At 41.0% G+C, this 23,207-nt stretch overlaps 1 protein-coding gene across 1 annotated transcript in view; it reads right to left on the bottom strand.

Moving 5' to 3' along the window:
• Positions 1-10,343: 10,343 nt before the first annotated feature.
• RGMA (repulsive guidance molecule BMP co-receptor a) overlaps positions 10,344-23,207 on the bottom strand; it is a 32,818-nt gene continuing 19,954 nt past the window's right edge. Inside the window, exon 3 of the mRNA XM_036737268.1 lies at positions 10,344-13,407. Coding sequence (XP_036593163.1) covers positions 12,709-13,407 — 699 coding nt within the window. The 3' untranslated portion in view covers positions 10,344-12,708. The remainder of the gene's footprint in view (positions 13,408-23,207) is intronic.

Here is a 23,207-nt window from a genome sequence, read left to right on the forward strand (position 1 = left end):
TTACACTGAAAAATAGTGCCTTGAAAAAAAAGGATGAGTAGTTTAGGGAAGAAGAAGCCTGAATATGATGATATCTTTGGTTGCCACCTGTGCATGAGGCTATAAAGAATGCAGTGGAAAAACACTGGGAGGGCTGGGATCAGAGGACCTAGATTCAAATTTCATGCATCTCTTATGCTTATAACATGTATGACTTAGGCAAATCACTTAACCTACTTGGGCCTCAGTTTCTCCATTTGTAAAATGAAGGGATTGGTTTAAATGGCCTCTGAGGTCCCTTTCAGCTTTATAGCTAGGATCCTATCATCTTATGAATGCTAAGGTCACTCAGGATCCAGATTTACCTTGTGCTGTTTTAAAATCAACCCTCTAGAGGGCAGCAAATTTCTAAAAAATAACTCATCTTACAGCTAGAAGCCCTTTAGATAATGGTCAATTCTTTCCCTCCCTTCTCTACAGATGGAGCACAGAGGAATAAGTGGTATTCTGTGTTTGATATGCTGCCTCTATTTTTTATAGACAACATTGATGAAAATTTCATACTCTTGAAGCAGAAACTTAGTTTTTCTTATTGGGTATGTGTATCGCCTCACCACAATTTCATGATACTCTCCTACAGACATCCTGTCCATTTTCCAGAGGAAAGCGATATATGACCTAGAGAGATGACAAGACTCCTACCCAGATTTCCAACACCCAGAACAATGGAGACCCATCCCTAGCGAGCTGGAGGACAATTTGTACCTTTTCCCGTTTCACTGAGCAACTGTAGGTGACAGGGTAATCCCAAGCTGTTCCTCCACCAAACTGCCCAATAGTCTGGTATCCAAGAAATTATTTTTCATGAGATCTAGTCATCCTTGTTGAGCCACAACTTGAGCTAGAAAATAGAAAATAGGTGGAGGAGAGGGAAGGATTTTCAGAAGAGTGCTTTCCTTTGGTGGGCAGTGTTCAATTTCTCCTTACCAGCCTTTTTCTACAGGCACCATGGCTGGGTGAGATACTAGATAATAGAGAAGTTGGGATGAACTTTTTGCCCCAAATTTTCCAAATATCTTCATAGATTTTAGGTTGTAGATTTAGAAATGGAAGGGGAATTGGGAGTTCCTCTAGTCTAATTCTCTCCTTTAAAAGATGAGGAAGCTGAGACCTGAAGATTGATTTGCCTGCAGTAATACTGGTTTGTTAGTAGGCTGGTATTTGAATCTAAGTTTTCTGACATAAAGTGACCTTTCATGGCAAGCACTAAAGTTGCAAAGTCTTATCTAGTAAAGCATTCCCATCCTGGGAGGACAGCCTGGGGATAATCTTGGTGGGGGATCAGTATGGGGTGCTGTCAGAATCTTCATAGATTGGGAATAATGATGTACTGGAAGTGGTGGGTCAGTCTTTGGAAAATAACTGGTGACTCTGGTTGGGTGTTGGTTTTTCTGGGTCCAGCAGACAGCCCCCCAAGTTCTCGCCACAGCTAGACAAAGAGATCAGAAAGTGCTGGTGCTTGTTCTGTGCATTAATACACCTTTGGTTTCCAGTACCACTAGATCGGATTCTATCTGTAACAATGAGAGAGGGCCTGGGGAGGTAGGGCAAGTATTGAGGAACTGGCAAAAGAGGAGGTCAGAGCAGGGTTGCTTGTAGGCAGAGTTATGAGGTCATTGAAGACTGTCTTCTGTTTCCAAGAACCCCTTCTCTTGGTCAGATTTACACAAGTCTCATGCCCTTTTAGTGCCTTATTCCCTAGACATGTAGTGCAGTGGAAAGGGGATAAATCCTGGCCTTGCCACTTACTACCTGTTTGTGGTTTCTTCACTAATAAAATGTGTAATTGGACTATATGACTCCTAAGGTCCCTTTCAATTTGAGATCTCTGATCCTATTGTCTTCATTCTACCCTTGACTATGGGGTCTTTTTCCCATTAGCCCCCACACTTTAGTCTTCTACCAGCCCTGGAGGCAACTTTATGCTTCTCTTTCTTCCAATCAAAATTTGGATTATCAGTTTCTTTCTCCTAGGACCCGGATTTTTTGACAATGTCTAATAATATTCCCCAGATATACTAATCCCTACTATTACATTAACTAACTGCCATGTTAATTATCTGTTCTCTCTGAATACTACAATGCTTTTCACTTTGCTAGATCATCTGCTATGTCTCTGTGGATAATTCATCCACTGATGCTAAGCACAACCTTGTCAAACATTTGCAGTTTTCTTTTTTAGTTTTTTATTAATTAATTAATTTTTTAAGTTTACAACACTCAGTTCCACAAGTTTTTGAGTTCCAAATTTTTTCCCCCTTACTCTTCCCCCACCCAAGATGCCATGTAATCTGATATAGTTTCTACATATACCTTCACATTAAACTTATTTTCCCAATAATCAAGTTATAAAGAAGAATTTAAGAACCACTTAAAAGATGGAAGGGTGAGTTGGAAAAATTTTGGTTGGGACCACTTACCAGCACCCCCGAAAGCATACCATCTTTTCTCTCCTAAAACTGGCCCCAAATAAAGTCATGAAACACACAGACACACAGACAAGTATAACAGAGGACAGTCAAAGGGTGAGACTTTGATCTTTAATCCTATTCTCCAGGGCTCCTACCTGGCTTCTAGTTGTGAAGCCTAGAGAACTAGGTTACAATTTACATCTCTTAGAGGGGGAGGGAGTTACCCTATCTGAAGGAAATAGTCCTTGCATTCCTGTCCAGTTCCTATCACCTTGCTCTAAAGAAAGTAGGAGAAGGGCTGGAGGCAATCACTCATAGTGACCAGAATCAGCCGTATTGGAAGACAAATTTGGCTTTCCACTTTCTGCTAGCCACCTACCTGTCTGCTTGTTGGATTGGTAGGGAAGTCTGAATCCCATCACCTGTCAAGTGATCAGAGAATTTGCTCGGATTAAAATGAGAGGGAAACATGATTATTATTTAAAGGATAATGGGGTCCCCATGCTGCTTCACAAGGCATTAGTAGGGAATGACCAAGAAGAACAATTGGGCCCAGATGCTCAGGGGTTAGTTGCTCACAGGAAATGATTCCATTCCTGGTGCTATGCATTGTGGAGTCCCTAAAGTTTCAGTTTGTAAGTGATTGCCTGAGGAACTCAGAAGGCAGATCTGGAATAGGATGAACTCTTTTCATGATCCCAGGGCACTAGGCTGAGCTTCCAAAGACTGCAGCTTTCAGGACTTAGACAATGTATACACAACAGAAGTCTATTCCTGTGCAGGCTACTCCCCTGGGGCTAAAGCTGTCTAGTGTTCCCTGAGAGGTGGGGTTGAAGGACTACACCTCTTCTCTCCATCAAGCTCCTGATACTCTTCATCCCCCCTGCCACCCCACTTTGTTCCCATTTTGTGATTAGCTCCAATAAGCCTCACAAAGTGCTTTTAACACTGATCTGAGAGGTAACAGTGGAACTCTTAATTATTCAAGTGAACACTGGTGGAGCAGGCAGGGTGGAGAATGCCAAAGATAATCTAAAACCATTGAGTAGTTCCCCAAGAAATTTCCATGTAGCTTTATTTAGAATTTGTTTTATGTATGTACATATGCATATATGGATTTCTATCTCTATGTAGTTACTGATATGAATATATAATTATGTATATAATTAATATAGCCACATACTATATTATGATGTAACACAATGATAGATAATAAATATCATAATATAATTATTATTGCATTAACATCTGATTATATTTATTATATCACTAATCATTAATATTTAGTATTAATGGTTGTATTTATAAATGCATTGTATATATTACCCAGCAGAGTCTTCTCATACCTTACTCCCCAACACATACTTTTGGATCCAGTGACACTGGCCTCCTGATTGTTCCAGGAATAAGATCTCTAGTATCTAGGGCACTCTTTCTGGCTGCCTCCCATACCTGGAATACCCTACCTCCTCCACCCTGACTACTGGCTTCCCTGACTTCCTTTAGGTCCCAACTAAAATCCTACCTCCTACAGGAAGCCTTCCCTAACCTCTCTTAATTCCAGTGCCTTCCCTCTGTTAATTATTTCCTATTTATCCTGTATATAGCTTGCTTCGTGTATGTATTTGTTTGCATGCTGCCCCTGCCCCTCCCCAACAGACTGTAAGTTCTCTGAGGGCGGGGACTACCTTTTGCCTCTTTTTTGTATCCCCAGACCGTAGCACAGTGCCTAGCACATAGCAGGTTGAGAAACTCTAGTTGATATTGTTTCCATTTTTGTCACTGATTTTATTTTGTATCACTACTAACATTTTATGTAACTATGTAAGTCACACCTTATTTTTCTCTGAGTTAGGTCTGGAAATTCAGCTTTCCTGTAAATCACTCATTGTCTCTGACTTGAATTTGGTAGTTTAGTTTTCCTGCTAATCACTTTTCTATTCTTGTGTCAAGGAAATCTTTCATCCTTGAAGGATGCAGGTGGATGCCAGGGAGTCTGCTCTGTTATCTTTGCAACACTGATCTTCAAGAAAGTCTGGTCTGTTATCTTGTGACACTAACTACCCAAGCAGGTGGGCACCACCAATGAGCTTTCCATAGTGACAAGATGGAAGGAGAGGTAGTTGCTAGCCCTGCATTCCCGATTTCCAATCAATATTATTCCCCCTGCCAATGAATGCTTCTGACTTTAAAACCAATTGTATTGTTTTCCCCATCTATGATGTTGCCTTCTAAGGTTTTTTTTTTGGATGCTTCTCCTTTTGTCCATAAAAACAATCTGTCAGCCCTCATTCAGTCTTTTGGCTTGCTGAGGAATTAAAAACCCTTTTATTGGTAACTGCTAACCTTATCAATAAATTGAACATGCTCAGAATTTTGTGCCTCAGTTTACCTTAATTTCAATTGTGACAAGATGCTTAACACTTATTGAATTGAGTTTACTTTGCTAAATGTTTTGGTTCAGAGACTAATATTCCTATTAATTTACATGGTCAGTCAAAACAACCCAGAAACCATTGAGTGGGGGGAAGTCATCCTGAGATGAAAATTTGGGTATAGAACTTAACAGAAGAGTTAGAGGCTTGAATTTGATTCCCTAGGTCTGTTCTATACTAGTCTTGGTGGCATTGGGAAAGTCATTACATCTTTCAGAGTTGAAATTTCTATCTCTAAAATGAGGGAAGTGAAACGGTTGATTCCTGTCCTCCCTTCTAGCTGTGATTCTGTGACATGTCTAACTGCTTGTAACTGGGAACGCAAAGTACTTTGTGAGGCACCTTGATCTTGGCCCAACATAATGGGGATTTCCTGAAATCTGTAACTTGGCAGAAAAAAATTGTACTCACTCTGCTGTATAATGGATTTCATACCTACCATGTGGATTATAGTTTCTTCAGTGAATCCAGTTCACATTAGATCCTTACGAACTAGAACCGTTAAATGGCTAACCTCATCCTTAACACAATTGCTTCTTGCCATGTTGCCTTTGTGCTTTTGATTTCACGTAAGGATGTGAAAAACATCACAATTTATGCTGATCGAGGTGGAAATATTCTATCAGATTTTTTTCCCTTAGCTTTGCTTCGAAAAACTAGTATGCAATAAGGCAGGGTTAGAATATGTTTACAACCTGGGGACAGATGGCAGTCCTGTTGTCCTAGAACACTGACCAGTGAAATATTGTATTTCCAAGAAAAATGTAAACTCTTTGAGGCTGGAACTAGTCGTCGTCGTTGTCGTCTTCTCCTTCTATTAAGAACCTGGTACTAAGTAATTAAGAAATGCTTTTTGGATTGGATGTGATTGGCAGAAAACCTGCATGGTGATGCCCATTCATCAAGTATTTGTTGAATTGAATGAACGAGTATGTTACATGTTTTCATTTGTAACGCAACCTTCTTTTTCTGAATTTGTCTCCTTTGTCTTGCTCACTTTTGGTAGAGAATGTCTGAGTCTGTACTGTCTCCAAAAAAGGACTCAGTTCTCTGAGATTGAAGTTTTCTCCTTTTTCTTCTCACCAGATGTTTTTTTGTTAGATCACAATGGTTTCTTAAAACAAAGCAGGGCATATGGCTATGACTGAAGTTTCTAGACACTTCTTCTGGAGCAAGTTACATATTTATGTTAGGGACATGTTAAACAACTGTCCTTCCAATAACGTGGTTGGTTTTTTTTTAAGTTTTCATTGTCATACATTAGGGTATAGATTTTCCCATCCCTTTTTCACAATGATAATATTAACAACATATTCATATAACACTGCTCTCCTCACAACCACCATGTGAAGTAGAAAACATTAGTATTATTATCCTTGTTTTACAGATAAGTAAACTGAGGCTGAGAGTAGTAAAGTTACTTGCTCTGGGGTAGTCAATAAGTATCAGAACTGGGAACCCAAACTACATCTCTTTCCTCAGTATACTCTATTGCCTCTCAAAGTCCTGTACAATGATCAAGTAGGGGGTTCTCTGGTATAATATTTTTACCCTTCATATGTTCAATTGGCCATGATCAAAGGTTTGCAATTGATTTAAAAACTGACTTTGGTTTTAGCTATTTTTGAAAGCATTCTCTGTAACATTCCATTCAATTCAACAAACATTTATTAAGCACCTACTATGTGCAAGGCACTGCTCTGAGTCACAGGGATACAAAGGCAAAAAATAAAGTCCTTGCCCTCCAGCAGCTTACATTCTAATTAATATCTTCATGCCAACTTGTCTGCACGAACCTTTAAAGCAGTAGAATTATCTTAAAAATGTTAGAAACAATAAAATACTAAATAGGGCATGAAACCAAAACCCTTTACAGAGTAAAAGCATCATCAAAATTCACATTATCATCACAGATAGTAAACTTTGTCTCTTTCTTTGAAAAGAGATGTCCTCTTTCCTTAAAAGACACTTCTCTAGATAGTCACCTGCACTCCCTGGGGCGTCCTTTGATTATACAAATGGAATGAGGTAGCATCTGAGGGGATTGGTCCTGATTCATCCAAAATTCTTTTCTAGGCTCCCGAGACATATTTCTAGGCATTGATGATGCAGTCCATGATCACTGAACAGGGAGTGACAGCAACTTACTTGTATCTGCGAAGTAAACTTCAGTGCCAAACTCTAATGAATTGGGGTATATTTTTCCTACATATATTACTTTAAGCTTACTCTAACGACCAAGTCTTTTCCTGTGGATTCTGTGACTTTTCTTAGTATTATCAAATATATTCTTGTTGTGCCTTTATTCAGTTCAGTTATATTTTGGGGCATGTCTAATTCTTCCTGACCCCATTTGGGGTTTTCTTGGCAAAGACACTGGAGTAGTTTGCTATTTCCCTCTCCAGCTCATTTCATGGATGAGGAAACTGAGGCAAACAGGGTTAAGTGACTTGCCCAGGATTGCGCAACTAGTGTCTGAGGCTGGATTTGAACTCAGGAAGCGGAGTGTTCTGTTTCCAAGCTCTCCCCCACAGCGCCACCCAGCAACCCTTTTATCTTCAGTCGTGTTCATCTAAATACAAAATGTCAACTTTTTAATCATAACGGAAAAGCTCTTAATTCACTTATTACTATGAATAACATGGTTTTCTTTTGGAAATTATTTCTAAGCATACACTTCTCGATGTTGGCTGATATGCTATTTAGGATATTTTCTGAGTAGCATCTCATCCTTTCTGAAAAATAAAAATTTGGAAAAACCTATTGAATATAGTTACTGCTCAACCCTCCTGATGGGCTTCTGTTCCTTGTTAACCGAGCCTTTCTACAAATAACTGTATCATTTGCTTGTTCTAAAACTGTTTCTCTCCCAGTTTGTCCTGTCTTAGCAACTTGCGTGCAAAACAAAGTCAACTATGATACCTGTAGGTTCTCACTGTATGGTATGGTATTCAGGATTAGAAGTAGAAACTGTCTTTTATGCTTCTTCCTCCAATATTGCTAAATGTATTTATTTGCTCATTCAACATGTACTTATAAAGAATCTACTCTGTATAAGGCACCATGCCAGGTTCTGATAGGACTCTAGTCTGTAAAGGCTAAAATGTCTGCTGCTTTGTTTTTTCCTATAGGCTGAGGGTACAGCACACACATAGAAACACATACCTGTTCTTCAGGACAATTACTTAGCTAAAAGTATTTTATTATATACTTTTGAAAAAATGCAAGTTCCCTTAGTTTGACTTGGATAGTTGTTATAATTCTCCATGGTTAAATTGCTGGTTCTAATAAAGTTCCAGTGCAAGGGTGTTTTCTTACTTGGGGCCTATAGCATTTTCTCCTCATTGTGAACTGGAGATCTTTCATCCACTTTAAATTCTTGCTTCTCAGGGTTCTGGTCTTTGGAAATCCAGCCATGCTTATAGCCCAATCATACTGAGCTCCTTTAGGAACATATTCTATTTCAATTAGATCAACAGTCTCGTTTTTGATGATGTTGGTGAATGAATGTGCAAGAGACATTATTTTCCCCACTTTGCAGCATTCTCTCCAGTCTGGCCTTTTTTCTCTCTAATCTTCACGGGATCTTTTGCTTGGAGCCACGTTCATGATTGGGGCAGGAAAGTGGTGCAGTGGTCTTGGAATACGGAAGACTTATCTTCTTGAGTTCAAATCTTGCCTCAGACACTTTCTGTTTCCCTCAGTTCCCCATCTTTAAAATGAGCTGGAGAAGAAAATGGCAAACCACTCCAGTATCTCTATCAAGAAAACCCTAAATGGGGTCATGAAGAGTTGGACCCAACTGAAAAGACTGAACGTCTTCATGATAGAATTCGTAAGAGGGCTTATCCTCAGGATTTACCAGATTTTTCTATCCAGGTTTTAAGCACCATGTTGCAGTCAGGAGCCTTCTGGTATAGCATCAGTAATGGGGGCAATATGGCATTTTACAGTGGTAGACCTGGATTCAGGAATCCTGGTTTAAATTCTTCCTCAGATACTTTGTGGTCATGGCTACGTCACTTAACCTCTTAGTTCCCTAAATGTAAAATGGGTTTATTAACTCCCCACTTCGTAGAGTTGAGAGGAAATCACCTTGTAAACCTTAAAGTGCTATAGAAATTTTTGTGTGTGTCATTTGCTTATGAAACAAAGACTTGATTCTTTATAATTACCTTCAAAGGTTCTTGAGGGCACATCAGCTTTGGATATTTCAGAAACGATTTTGTCAAGAACTTACTCCTGCCTCCATAAAAGGTGGCTACCTGATGCCCGTAGCCTCTTAGCTAACTCTCTTCTTTAAAGTTTTCCACAGCTGTTGCTAGCCTTTCACCACCTTTCTCCCCTCATCCATTTGTTTGGTGAGCCTCTTCTCTAGTCTGACTCAGACATTTACTTGTGAACTATGGCAAAGTCACTTGACCTCTTTGTTACTCAGTTGCCTCACCTATAAAATGAGGGGGTTGGACTTGTTGACCTCTAAGGTCCTCTTCTAGTTCTAAATCTTTGATTTTATGACCTTTTTCAAACAGGAGCAGATGGCATCAGGTTTTGTCCCACAGGTTTGCTGGCCTAAAATATGTAACTAACAGTTTTCTCCCTCTAGTAGCTAGTCCCACTTGCATCTTAGTTTCTTCCTTTGAACAGTGCTCACACACATGAATGCGTGAGTGTTGGGAGTGGGAGGTGGGTGGAGGCTGTATTAGATGACCTCTTAGGTGTCTTCCAACACAAATTTTCTTTGACTTTCACCTCTCAAAAAAATCATGGGTTAGCTCATGACCCAGTGGCATAACCCTGGGAAGATCAGATTAAGTAATTTTGAATTTTATTCCTCTTTCCTTTTTTTCTCCAGCCCCCCCCCTCCTTAATTTTGCTTTAATTAAAATGTCAGGTGATTTTTTTCTTGAATTTTGAAAAATTTTTGTCTGTTTTCTATTCTCATTTATTTTTGGAGGGATCAGATGTGATAATGTATGTAAAGTGCTCTGTAACCACAAAGCATTTTATTATTATTAATATTCCTCAAAAGACTACCAAAGGAATAACTCTGTTCTTTTTTTAGCTCATGTAACCAGAGGCCTCACACTTGGAAATTCAAAAGGTAGTCTGTTTTCAAGAAAATAAGTAGTTTCAAAGAAGGACCAGTGATTGTCATGTTAGGACTTCACAGGTCTGGATGGTTAGAGCAAGCCACCCAAACTCTTTCCTTACATACACATGTGCACACAAAATGCAAAATACACACATTCTGCACATCTGTGCTTAGGTACACACATTGAATCACACTGGCATCCCCTCCTTGATGTCATGGTCCTCTTCAAGAATGAAGGACGAACAGCAGCAAGAGTCACACACAGAGAAATGAATTAAATTTTTTTTTTCTCAGATAGGAAATGAAGTTAGCCCATAAGAGGAAGGTGCTATAAAATGCTAACCCCAAAAAAGAGAGCAAAAGAAAGGAACAACCAAACTTTACTTGCATTATCTCATCAATAAATAATTTACAGTATGTACATGCGGTGACACTCCACATAGGTTTTACACACATGGACATGGTGAGGTTTCTTCACCTTTAAGCAGAACTTGATTAAACACAACCAAAATAAAGTGCTTCACTTTTACTCCCAACAGGATATTCTTACAATGAGCAGTGAGGTGTTCCCTTCCTGCTATATTTTGTGGCTTTGGCAGAGAGAACTAAACTTCTTGAAGATAAGCAAGTCCTTGCTGCCAGGAAGGTCCTGGACCCATGGAGCCCATGCATGAGAGGTCCTAAAGGGAACAGCCTCCAGGAAGGCAGTCGGTAGCTCCCTTGGCAATGCTTATTGGCTGATATGTTGAAAGTCCTTCTGGGTAAAGTGTTTTATGGGATGGAGGTGGGGGAGGGCCAGTTAAGAGGCCAGTCCCAGATCTGCACACAAGTTGCCTTTTCTGTGAGACATCTCTGAAAGACTGTATTTTCAGACACAGATTTTCAAGGGCCACCTCTCTACATTTAGAGGATTTCTCATGTCCTTTCTATAAAAGAAGTGGGGATGATGGCTGTAAGTTCAGGTTGACGTAGGAGTTGAGAGATTTCCTCCTCTCCTCACCCACTATAGTAAATTGTGAAGGGCCAGCAAGGAAGATGTTCTTCTACCCCATCCACCATAGGAAGCTAAAGGCCCTGCGCTTGGAGAGGATAGCAGGAGGGGGAGAGGGAGGTATCAGTTGGGCAGACGAGTCTGATCTGCCCTCCTGAGGTCCAGAATTCAGCAGCAGTAGGACAGGGAAGTGGAGAAGAGGCTGCCATTTCATGGAGGGAGGCAACAAATGATTTTCTGGGGCCAGGAAACAAGAAAGTGGAGGCGAACAGGGCAGGCCAGCTGGCCCTATCCACTATGGTGTCTCCATGGCTTGCCCTGTTACTAAATCCCTACTCTACATCTCCCTCTCAAGTAACACTTGCCATCACCACACTAGGAAGGAACAGAAGTAGTAAACACATCTTTTTCTGTTTAAACATTTAAAACAAATTATATCTCTTCATATGTACAGTCACGCTGAGGGAGAGAATAAAGGACATGTTAATGAAAAGGATTCCGTATACTGGAGACAATATAAGTCACATCTAAGAACACAAGTTGTATTTCTCTGCTGTTTGCAAATGGAGTTTCCTTCTCTGTTATGATACTCTGGGGGAACTGTGTCAAACCAGATGACGTGCCGTCACTTAGGGATGCCATCAGGAAGCTAGGGTGAACGGCATGGGTACAAGAACTAAATTCTTTGAGCTCTTAGCACCTCTAGCACTCACAAACCCATGAGCAGAGAACAACAGGAAACACTTTTTGGAGATGGTGCAGAGAACACACCACACTCTGGGTAAGCAAAGAGCAAAACAAAAGCTGCTGAAAGTCTCCTGTATGGTTAGGCACCACCAAGATTTCCTCAAACCCAACTCTTCTTGGGCCCGAGACCCCTGCAGACCATGAGAGAATGCATGTGGGAAGGAAACTCAATAGCGGAAGACCTCCGAAATTTCTGTGTTTATGAATGAGTGCATGTAAATGTGCTCTGCGGCTGGGGGGACTCATCAGTGTGATCACGAGGCTATGTGTGCGTGTGTGCATGCGCGCGTGTGTTTATGTGAGCGTTCGTGCTTATCTGAATATCAGTAGAAACCTGTGCGTTTCAGGGTGAATCTCTCTGTCCCCTGTTTCAGTGCGTTTTAAGTGTGCATACTTTTGGCTGTTCAAAGTATCATCTGTACGTGCGTGCGTGCGTGCGTGCATGTGCTGTGTGTGTTCTGAGAAACAGGAGTCTGATTTAGCGTTCCATGAGGCACACAGTGCAGGGCGTCTTGTGGTTTGCACATTCATGCTATGGGGAAAGGGGGGGCCAAGAAGTCTGGAAATAAAGGCTCTTTTTCACCCCTATTTGTGAAATGGCCAGGCAGCGGCAGCCACCCAATATCCAAACACAATGCTACTTTCACAAATGCCAACATCACAGTCACTACAGCCTACTAAGAGAGCAGTACCTTGTGAGGCAATGGGCAGTGACACCCGCTACCCCTGCCAGCAAAGGAAGCCAAAATCTGTCTACGTGAGGTGACAGTTTTTCACCGACCTGCCTACTGGCTCACTATATTCCCATCTTTTCTCTCTGGAAGGAGAAGACAGGTGACAGAGATGTGAGATTTCTTCTGCTCCCTGGAGGCCTCACTAGTCATTCCTCTCCCTTCTGAGCAGGTCCTAAAAGATAGATGTTCCCAAGTAAGGGGGCTGCTCTCTCCTCCCACTCTAAAGTCTATTTCTTCTAGGTTGCACAACAAACACCTAAGAGAACACTGAGACCAAACACCACAGTACGGCCACAAGGGAAAGGACAAACTCCTGGCACTGCCCTGAGGCTGCTGCATTGCCAGGCAAGTCCCGTGTCCTTTCATAAAGGTGCAATTTGTCCTTATTGGAATGCAGCATCTTGACATCCTCAAAGGCATAGTAAGCAGCGAGTGTGAAGTTCACATCCCCTGTGGTCAACAGATCAAACACACAGGCCTGGAAGTAGAGGTCCTCTACTGGAAGCTTCTCCTTGCACCTGGCCATGGCCGTCTCATAAGTAAAGACTTCTGGAGAGGAAACAGGAGTGCCCGATCCCTTTCTCCGGGTACTCCAGTTCTCTGTGGCATGGAAGGACTGGAAGTCAATCTGCTCGTTAAGGGGACAGCCCCGGAGACAGAGGTAGAGGCCCTGGTTGTCCCTGTCCTCTACTGCATTGACTACCTCTTCTGGCATGCGTACAGCAAAAGTCAGGTATCGGCCCACCTGCCTCACAATGATGGTGGTGCCGATGTACTTGGCCTGGATCTCTATGTGTTGGCCAGACACCTTCTCAGTAATCTTCAAGCTGTTGGCCCCATGCTTGTCACCACCATTCTTAGAGCCATCAGCAAATGCTGCAGGGAGTTCATCCATTTCTGCCTGGTATACTTTCTGCTCAACACACTCCTGGAAATTCTTGAAGATGATTGTTAGCTGGCAAGAAGGAAGCAAGCGAGAAAAGTGGTTAGGGCCCAAATTGCAGTTCTATTTATTGACTTTGCAAAAATAAGCAAGGAATTAGAATATTTAGTTTAGAAAAGAAATCTCAGAAAAGATTAACGTCTTCAAATGAATAAAAAAGCCACTATGCAGAGACCTGCTAGCTTATAGTTATATCAAATACAGAACTAGGCAACATGGGTTTAACACATGGCATTACAGATTTCACAAAAATAATTTCTTGACACTAATGATTATTAAATTTTTCTCTGTTCAGGACAGATTCTTATATGCTTAAGGTGCTAGAAAAGGAGTCTGTTCGGAGGTGGAGGAATAATTACATGAAATCTTACAATCTTTTACAGCTTTGAGATTCCGAGTGACGGTAGATTACCAGCACCGTCCTCTGACGATATGCATCATCCAGAACTTCTTGATGATACAGGATCAAATTTGCTCACATAAAGCCCTCACATGGACATACAACATGCCAGTCCTCCCCCTCAGGGCACTTTGCAACCTTTCTCCCAACAGCTGGAATTTCATGTCCTCAAACCAGAAGAAGGCTAATATACAAATCCATGAAGTATTCTGTATTTTTCTACCTGCCTCCTTTGAAAACTTTGTAACTTTTGACGCACTGATCATATTCTGTCTTGTGTTCTCATTTATTTCTCTATTGGTTTTATCCCTTTGATGGCATTTTAAATTTCTTGAAAGCAGGGGCCATGTCTTATTTATTTCTATGTATCTCTTTTAGAGTCAGTATCCTGTACATAATAGGTTGTTTAGTAAATAAATATTTTCAATTGAATCATAAAATACAGGTAGGTGGTCACCCTAACTGCTTCTCCTCCCTCTTTAAAAGTTGGCATCATTTCCAGGGCACGGTCTTAGACTCTTAAGGAGAATACTAAGTGGGATGGGCCAATAGAAAGCACTTGATCCCCAACAGATTATATGGTCCCCCCAAGTAGGAATCTAATTTTAAAAATTTTTTAAAGATTTTTCTTTCTATGCCAATAGGTAAAGCCCCATAAATTGCATTTTGGGCAGCCCTGGACTAGGACATTAAAGGTAGCTATCATCTGGCTGTTAGTACGTTTAAATGGGCTTTGGTAGTGGACAGCTCCGGCTGCTGGTTTTTTGCCTGAGTAATTCTTTAATTCTGTGGGTGAAACCTCACCAGAGTCTCCCACTCTAGCGATATGGAAGTTGCTGAGGATGTTTAGAACAAAACAATGCCTAGTTTCTGACTTGGCAGAATGCTACCAGGAGAACAGAAGCAGAGTGCAGGAAGAAAAGGAGGATATATTTGCAGGAAGGTTATTTGATTCAGGGGTGTTTTTTTTTTTTGGCTCCTGTGAAGTTGAACCTTTAAATGTCTTTGCTGACTTCACATCACCTGGAAAATGCCACCCTATTGAAAAATGTATTAAACAGAGAGAAAGGAACACCCCCCTCCCACTGCCCTAACTCTCTGATGGTGGGCAGTATTCAGGGCACACCTGAATTGTCTTCCTTGGCTTAACTCAATTGCAAATGTGGTCCCTGCCTCTTGGCTCCAATACCCCTCTATTTGATGACAACTAGAATACAGAACTTTGAACTAGGGGCAGGCAAAGGGAATGAGAGAAAACATGTCTTTTCCCTTCCCCTTTGTCTGAGAATCCTTTTCCTCCTTTAAGTAGAGCAAAGATCTCCTCTGCCCTGGAAGCTTTCCCCAATCCCCACCTCCTTAATTGTTAATGTTCTCGCTCCTCAAATTATCTTGAATCTACTTATCTGCATACATGTTGTATCTTCCCCAAGTAGGTCATAAACTCCTCGAGGGCAGAGTTTTAATTTTTGTATTTGTATCCCCAGCACCTAGCATAGTGCCTTGAACATAAGACACTGAATAAATATTTCTTGAATTGAACAGTCTAAATTTTAATTTACTAAAAGGGAATGCACTGGTTAGAAGCAACAGACACTAGGGTTGGGTACTTGGGAGTTATATGGGAGTTGGGTACTTCCTGCATTCAACTGTTTACCTTCTCCTACTGTCAACTCTTTAGGCCTTTTAGCTACTTTCTAGCACTTCTTCCTTTTCCCTCAGTCTCAAACTACCCATGACTCCTTGCTATGGAAGTTCTATTGGATGGAACCTGGTTGGCCTGAGCCTCTTTGAAATTCCTATCAGTAAGGTGACCCCACTCCAAGGGAGACAACTGACCTGAACTGCCAGCAGCTGTGAAAGGGTGCTGGAAGCCTGGGTGCCTTTATGATGAAAATACCTCTCTCTCCAAAAACTGACTGTGGATTATGGTACTGTCACTAAAAATCTAATGTGGAATCTCAAGAATTTTAACATTCATGACGGCCCAGGGCCCTAGGCAAGGCTGAGTGGGACTTCTTAAGGCAAGAAGACAACTATATTTTACACACTAGCTACTACCTGAAGTATGTGCGAGAGATACCAGTTTAGGATAGGAAGTTACCAGGAGGAATGGAATTTTTGGACTGAGTCAGTAAAGCTGTTGATGTTAGAATGGCAGTAATAGAGAGGAAGCTGAGATGAGCCAAGGGGGCTTTTAAAAATGAAATACAGTGGTAGGAATTATCAAAAGGAAAGAGAAACCAGGATGAGCTAATCCAAGCTGGAAGAGTGGGGCAAAGGGCCTACCAAAAAAAGCCTTAAGAACAAGGATAGGAAGGAACAATGAAGAGAAACATAAAAGAGCTAATAAAAACAAAACAAAACAAACGAATGAACAAAAAACAGGTGGGAATCAACTCTGGAAAACTTAGTCAGGGGCTTAGTGGCCATAACTAAGATAAAGGTTATCAGAAATTTCTTAGGTAGAGCTAAGGGAGGTTTTTGGTTGAATGAATCAGGTGGGAGGCTGCTGAGAAAATAGTTCTGACCTGAAGTTAAGGAAGGCTGGGGATTGGTAAGATAGAACTTACATAGGTCCTGAGACACAAAGGCATACAATGAAGGATTTTGCTTAATATTACTTAAAAAATAAATATAGGTATTTTTAATGCTAGAAAATTCTTTCAATGACATATTGGCTTTTATTTTGTGAAAGTAAATTTGCACATAAAGGACTATGGTGAAGAATAAAACAGTAGAAACAAAATTTTCAAATGTAAAGAATTACAGGCTAGTATGTGCCACAATTTTCAAACCTCGCCTATGGTGCACAAGTGCTTTTGTTTTATCTTTGCTTGGGTCCCTCTCCCCAAAAACAAACCCACTTTCCAGGGCAGTATAAAGGGCTGAGAGTGAGATTTCATTTTGGGAAAGCAAAGAGTTTGGCAAAAATAAAGCTGAGGCCTAAAGATTAAGATCTAAAGAAGGGGTCAGTAGACTGATAAGTATTAAACCAAAGAAGCGCCTGCAGGTAATCTTTAATGATTTAACTTGTACTAAGTTAATTGTGGAATGTGAGATTTACTTTCAATTTACAAGGTGTAACCAGAGATTCTTTCACACCATTGTAAAGCTTTAACACTTTGCTGGACCGTGATGGGGATCAGGCAAGGGGTACCAATGGGAACAAACGAAAGTTGGGGAAGGTTATAAACTTCGGGGTAGATTGTGCCAGCAGAAAGTTAACCTAAGCAAGTATCAGGTTCCTTCTCCATTCTGTTACATTCTACCTATTGAAGATCTCCCTCAACACTGCCCCCCCCGCCACCGATTTTTTCATGTGTGTATGTGTGTGGAGGGGGAATTGGGGTGGGAAGAGGACGTATAAAGGGACAGGACTGCATCCTTTAAATGATACAGGCTATAAAGTTTAGGGATTTATTGCTTTAAGATGGCAAAGCCTGCTGCCTCTCCAACCATTTTTTGGCAAGTCCATTTAATTTTATCATCTCTAATCTATTTGGAAAGCACAGAAGTATTTCTTGCTTCTCCTGCTTTATTTCCTTTCCTCTCTACATAGTTCGTAGGTGGATGAGGCTATCTAGCAAGGCTGTATCTATGTGTTATGTGGTTCAGTTGTGTTTTGGTCATGTCTGACTTTCTGTGATCCCATTTAGCTTTTTAGGGTTTGGTTTTATTTTTTGGCAAAGATACTGGAGTGGTTGGGCATTTTCTTCTCCAGCTCATTTTACAGCTGAAGAAACTGAGGCAAAAATTGAAAACTTATGGAAATGAATGGTGAAAACTGAAAATAAATTTAAAAAAGGAAACTGAGGCAAAGAGGGTTAAGTAACTTGCCCAGGGTCCCACAGCCAGTAAGTGTCTGAGGCTAGATTTGAACTCCTGAAGATGAATCTTCCTGATTCCAAGTCCAGTGCTCTATCCACTGGGTCACCTAGCTACCAACATCTATGTGTGATAATACATGGCTACGGCTGCACCTAGAAAGGCAAAACCAAGAACAATCTCAACTTTTGGAGAGAAGGTCAACCGACAGTCTTTATAGGTTGTTTATTTGGGGGCAAGAGTACAGATGGGAAAGAGGAGCAGAGAAGAGTGGCAGCCCTACTTGAAGAAATTCTAATTCTCTCCGATGTCTCCAACAAACCCTCCAGTTTGTAGGGCCACACAGGCACACAGGCTTGGGGGAGCCTCCTCACTGGGTCCCAGCAGGCTTCTTGGAAGAAACAGGAAAGGCTGGTTTAGACTCTAACCACCATCTCTCATGGAGACAGTCCTCTGGAAGACTGACAAGCTCCTGAGATTTTTCTTAACATTAGTGCCAGGGAATGAACCACAAGTAACAGCATGAAGGGGGCTTGTTGAAAAGTAGGATCCAGCGCCAACAATGAAGAGGATAGAGAGGAAGAGGGGAAGGGAGAGCAGAGGAGAGGAGAGCAGAGGAGAGAAAAACTTTCCATAGATCTGCCTGCTGTCATTTAGAGCTGTTTCTAACAGTCTTCCTCCCAAAGGAATTACTTTACTCTATTCCTTTGCTAAACTGGCTGGACCAGGCACCAATTTATATCAGTCACAGAAATGAATGGATGTTGGTTTCACTCTACTCTACCTACCAGCTTACCCCTATGTAAGAGAGGGGACCAGGATAAAATTTACCACCCCACTACTGGAGGGTGGTAAATTCACATTCCAGTCATTTTTAAATTATCATCATTAATGAAGGACATCAGCAGTATACAGAATTTTTTTTAAATGAAAAAGGGGGAAAAGGACTATTGCTCCTATACACTGTGAGATCAAACCAAACTTTAACCAAAAGGTCAAAGATTAGCTATCTGCTTTTAAGGATCTTATATACAAGTTGGGGATACAGACAGACACATGTACAGTGTATAGGATGTATATATATGTGTTAAAATATCTATATACCAATTGAGAAATGGTGAAAGGATATGAACAGGCAGTTTTCAGAGGAAGAAATTAAAGATATCTATAAGCATATGAAAAAATACTCTAAATCACTATTGATTAGAGAAATGCAAATCAAAACAACTCTTAGGTACCACATCTCTCCTGTCAGACTGACTAATATGACGAAACAGGAAAATGATAAATGCTGGAGACAATGCGAGAAAATTGGAACACTGTTACGTTGCTGGTGAAGTTGTGAACTGATCTAGCCATTCCGAGAGCAACTTGGAACTATGCCCAAAGGGCTATAAAAATGTGCATACCCTTTGACCCAGCATGACCACTTCTAGGGCTATATCCCAAAGAGATGACACAAATAGGAGGGGGACCCGTATGTACAAAAGTGTTTATAGAGGCTCTTTTTGTGGTAGCAAAGAATTGGAAAGCAAGGGAATGCCTATCAACTGGGGAATGGCAGAACAAGTTGTGGTATATGAATGTATTGGAATACTACTGTGCTATATGAAATGGGGAAGATATGGACTTCATAATAACCTGGAAAAACCTACATGATAGAATGCTGAGTGAGTGGAGCAGAACCAGGAAAATATTATACACAACCACAGATGTATTGATTCTGTGATGACTAACCTTGACAGACTTGGCTCTTTTCAGCCACATAAGGTTTAAAGACAACTCCAAAAGACTTATGATGGAGAGAGCTATGTATATCCAGAGAAAGAACTATGGAGTCTGAATGCAGATTGAGGCACTCTATTTGCTCTCTTTTTTTCCTTCTTTTGTTTTTTCTCTTCTTTTGTTATTTTGGTTTGTTTCTTCTTTCTCATGATTCATTCCATTGGTCATAATTTTTCTTTACAAACTGACTACTGTGTAAATAAGTTTAATGTGAAGTTATATGTAAAAGATATATCGGATTCCATGCTGTCTTGGGGAGGGTGGGGTAGGAAGAAAATCTGGAACTCAAAATCATGTGGAACTGAGTGTTGTAAACTAAAAATAAAAAATCTTAACTAAAAAAAAAAGAAAATATCTATATAGAGATGTATGGGTATATCTCTATATCTATACACACACACACACACACACACACACACACACACACACACACACCACATACAGACCCATAGAAGAAGGAATATAATATGGCATAGTACTAAGAGGGTGGGACTCGCATCAGGCAATCTTAGGGAGATTCCTGCCTCAAGTACTTATTAGCTATGTGACTCTGATGAAGTCACTAAACCTTTAAACCTCAGTTTCCTCGCCCATAAAGTGGGGATGTCAATAGTTTTGCTACCTATGCCATAGGGCTGTTAAAAGGAAAGCATTTTGTAAACTTTAAAGGGCTAGGAAAACATGAGCTACTATTATAATGCCAAGCACTAAGTAAGTTCCAAATGAGTGGTACAGACAATACACAGGTGCTGTGAGAGATCAGATGTAACATCAATTACATATTATGACTGGGAGCAATTGTGAAAGAATTTATAGAGCAAGTAGGATTTCAGTTGATGTCTTGGAAAATGGATGTAACTGGATAATATGGAGAGAAGGGAGAAAAACAGTTCTGGTCTTGGAGCAGGGAAATGCAAGGTTTGCATGGGGATGGATTGTGACCTTGAATGCCAAACCAAGGAGTTTGGACAAGAAGTAGTCAATGCATGTATTTAATAGGATAAGAAGAAGATAAAAATGGTATTTTCAGGAGATTAGTCTGGAAATTGCTTACAGGAGAGATCAGAGGTAGCGATGCAGGCATTTTGTGGGGTAGGAAACCAGTGGTCTAGGATTTAAAATTTGCCTACTAAGTAGAAGCCACTGTGCTAGGCACTGGACATAAAGCAGAAGCAAAAATAATCCTTGAGCTCAAGGAGTTTCCATTTGATGGAACAATCCACATATTGGTCTAAGGGCACTAGACAGAGGGTTAAGAGACCTTCACGGACTTGGAGCAAATCCTTCAAGTCCTCTGCATTTCTGTTGTCTCATCTACAATACCAGGATTATGATACTCTCACAGTATGGTGACTAACATGAGGGCACTTTGGAAATTAAAAAGACTATGTAAAGGTAACCAGCAGCGTCACCCCAAAGAGACATTTAATTAACACTGCTTGGCATTGGGAGGGAATCTTCTCTGCCCACTTCGCTTCATCCGTGGAAGGCAGAGGTGAAAGAATGTATCCATTGCTTCCATGTTAAATGGACTAGTAAACCTCAGGCAAGAATGGGAAACTTTCTGCTCACAATCACTCTGCAGGTCTACTCAGAGCACTGGGAGGGAAAAGAAGACATGTTCAAGGTCCCAGGGTAATAAATGGCACCAAGAAAACAGAACTCAGGCTTCCTGAACCCCGCATTAGATCACAATGTATCTCCTAACTGACATGGCTGACAAATATAGGATCTGTGATAAATCAGTCGGGAGAGGTGGCAAAGCAGCCTCAACCATGAACAGTGATGAATGTGAATACAGTGGAGGATCTGTGATGTGGTCAGCGTGGGGAAGGAAGCCTCTGACTCGATAGGCAAATCCTAGGGAATTGTTTGAAGGACAATGAGTGCTTCAGTGGTTCTTGCTGGGTCACAAAATAGATGGGGTTTGGATCTAGGTCTCCCTGACTCTAAGCCCGGAGCTTTCTCTATCCAATGTATCATGATGCCTCTATAAAACAATGATGATTACAATGAATACAATTTGCTTATAGTTAGTGTTATATATCATTCGATCCTCACAATAACCCCATGGAAGAGACTGTCCGTGTCCTATTTCATTACTGTTCTGGATCAAGAGCCAGACGGTATTTGGGATAGGTCACCTCCTGTAGTATGGCTAGGAGTCTGGAACTTAATTTACTAGTTGCTGAGGTTGGTTCCCTATGTTCACTTGTCTTGGCTCTTGGGGAGATCAGCAGAATGAAAGAGATCATGAGAGAAGACTACACATTGGGAATTGTGCAGTTTTGTGCTCAGAAGGGAAATGAAGAATGACCCAGAGGAATAATAAAACAAGGATTCATGGCACCCCTGGCATGACAATAATAAACACTGGGAGAGCAGAAGTAGGTAGAGAAAGATGTGCATTGCCTACATATAAGGGCTGAGAGCAAGGTAGGGTTTTTGCATTTGAATACAGTGATTCCTGGTGAGATGGACCAAAGCCCTGCTTTCTAGTATAAGCTGCGGGGTCCCGGAGACACCTCTGTTTTGAGATATGTCGGCACAATGAGGAGAAGGAAAGAGGAGGCACTTGCCTTGGATGCAGAAGAATCCAGCATTTATCATCAGCCTCAAAGTCACTTACAAAGTTTCAGTTTTAAGGGTGGGTGGGAGAGGGAATGGAAGAAACAGAAACTCCCTTGTGGACTAGGCCTGGTTCTCCCTGGCATGCCTTTCAATGCTCTCTCCACAGAAAAACAAACTGCTGCCATTTTTGGTTTTGGATGAGCTGGACTGCTGGTCATTCCTTCTCTCCTGCCAAATGGGAAAACCCCCTGGGGAAATCAAAGGAGACAGCAAACACACCAAAGCTCGGGTGGGCAGAGGATGGCGTAGTGGCCTGTAAGGCAGGAGATCTGAACACCGTCCTCAGGCCAGGCCAGAGACCAAGAGCAACTCCAGCAAGGCGCTTTATGTTCCTGGGATTCCAGGCTTTCTACATCTATAAAAGGGGTCAAAGAATATTTTACTACTCACTAAAAGTTTCCATATAAAGCAACCCATATAAAGAAGCTTGGCATAACATTATTCCATGGAGAACAGATCATTTATCAGCAGTGTAAAGAGTACTGGTTTTAGATTAGAAGTCCTGTATTCAAATCCCACCTCTGCACTTACTAACCTGTGTGAGCCTGAACATTTAAACTCCCTGCACCTCCATTTCCTCATCTGTAAAATGAGATTGAAATAGAGCACCTCCAAAGACCCTTCCAGCTCTAACCATAGGATCCTCTTATGCACCTGTAAAAACACTAATACCAGAGCAACGAGGACAGGGCACTGGCCCTGGAGTCAGGAGAACCTGTGTTCAAATGAGGCCTCACACATTTACTGGGCAACTTACTTAACCCCAAGTGCTTCCAAACCCTGACCCCCCAAAACCCAAAACACTAATACCATTTGTGTTTAAAATCACCTGATTGTCTAATATCACAGGAATATACAAAGTAGTGAATACATCCAAATCACAAACTTGATACAGCCTCTGCCCTTCCCATTCATATCATTCTTTTCATCTTCTATCCTTAGACACATCTATAACTCTCTACTTATTTATGTCTCATCTTTCTCTAAAGAGCATTTTACAGATGTCTTCTTATAAATTCTAACTTTTCTTGATAGGTTACTTACCAGATAATTAATTCATTTTTTAGTTTTTTGAATGACTTTCCACATCTGTTGGTGTTTTACAAGTAATAGGCAGAAAACATGATTTTTGTGGGTTAATGTTTTAGCTTTCTATTTTATAGATCAGAGC

The sequence above is a fragment of the Trichosurus vulpecula genome, chromosome 8, assembly GCF_011100635.1.
Source record: "Trichosurus vulpecula isolate mTriVul1 chromosome 8, mTriVul1.pri, whole genome shotgun sequence".
NCBI classification, from domain to species: Eukaryota; Metazoa; Chordata; class Mammalia; order Diprotodontia; family Phalangeridae; genus Trichosurus; species Trichosurus vulpecula.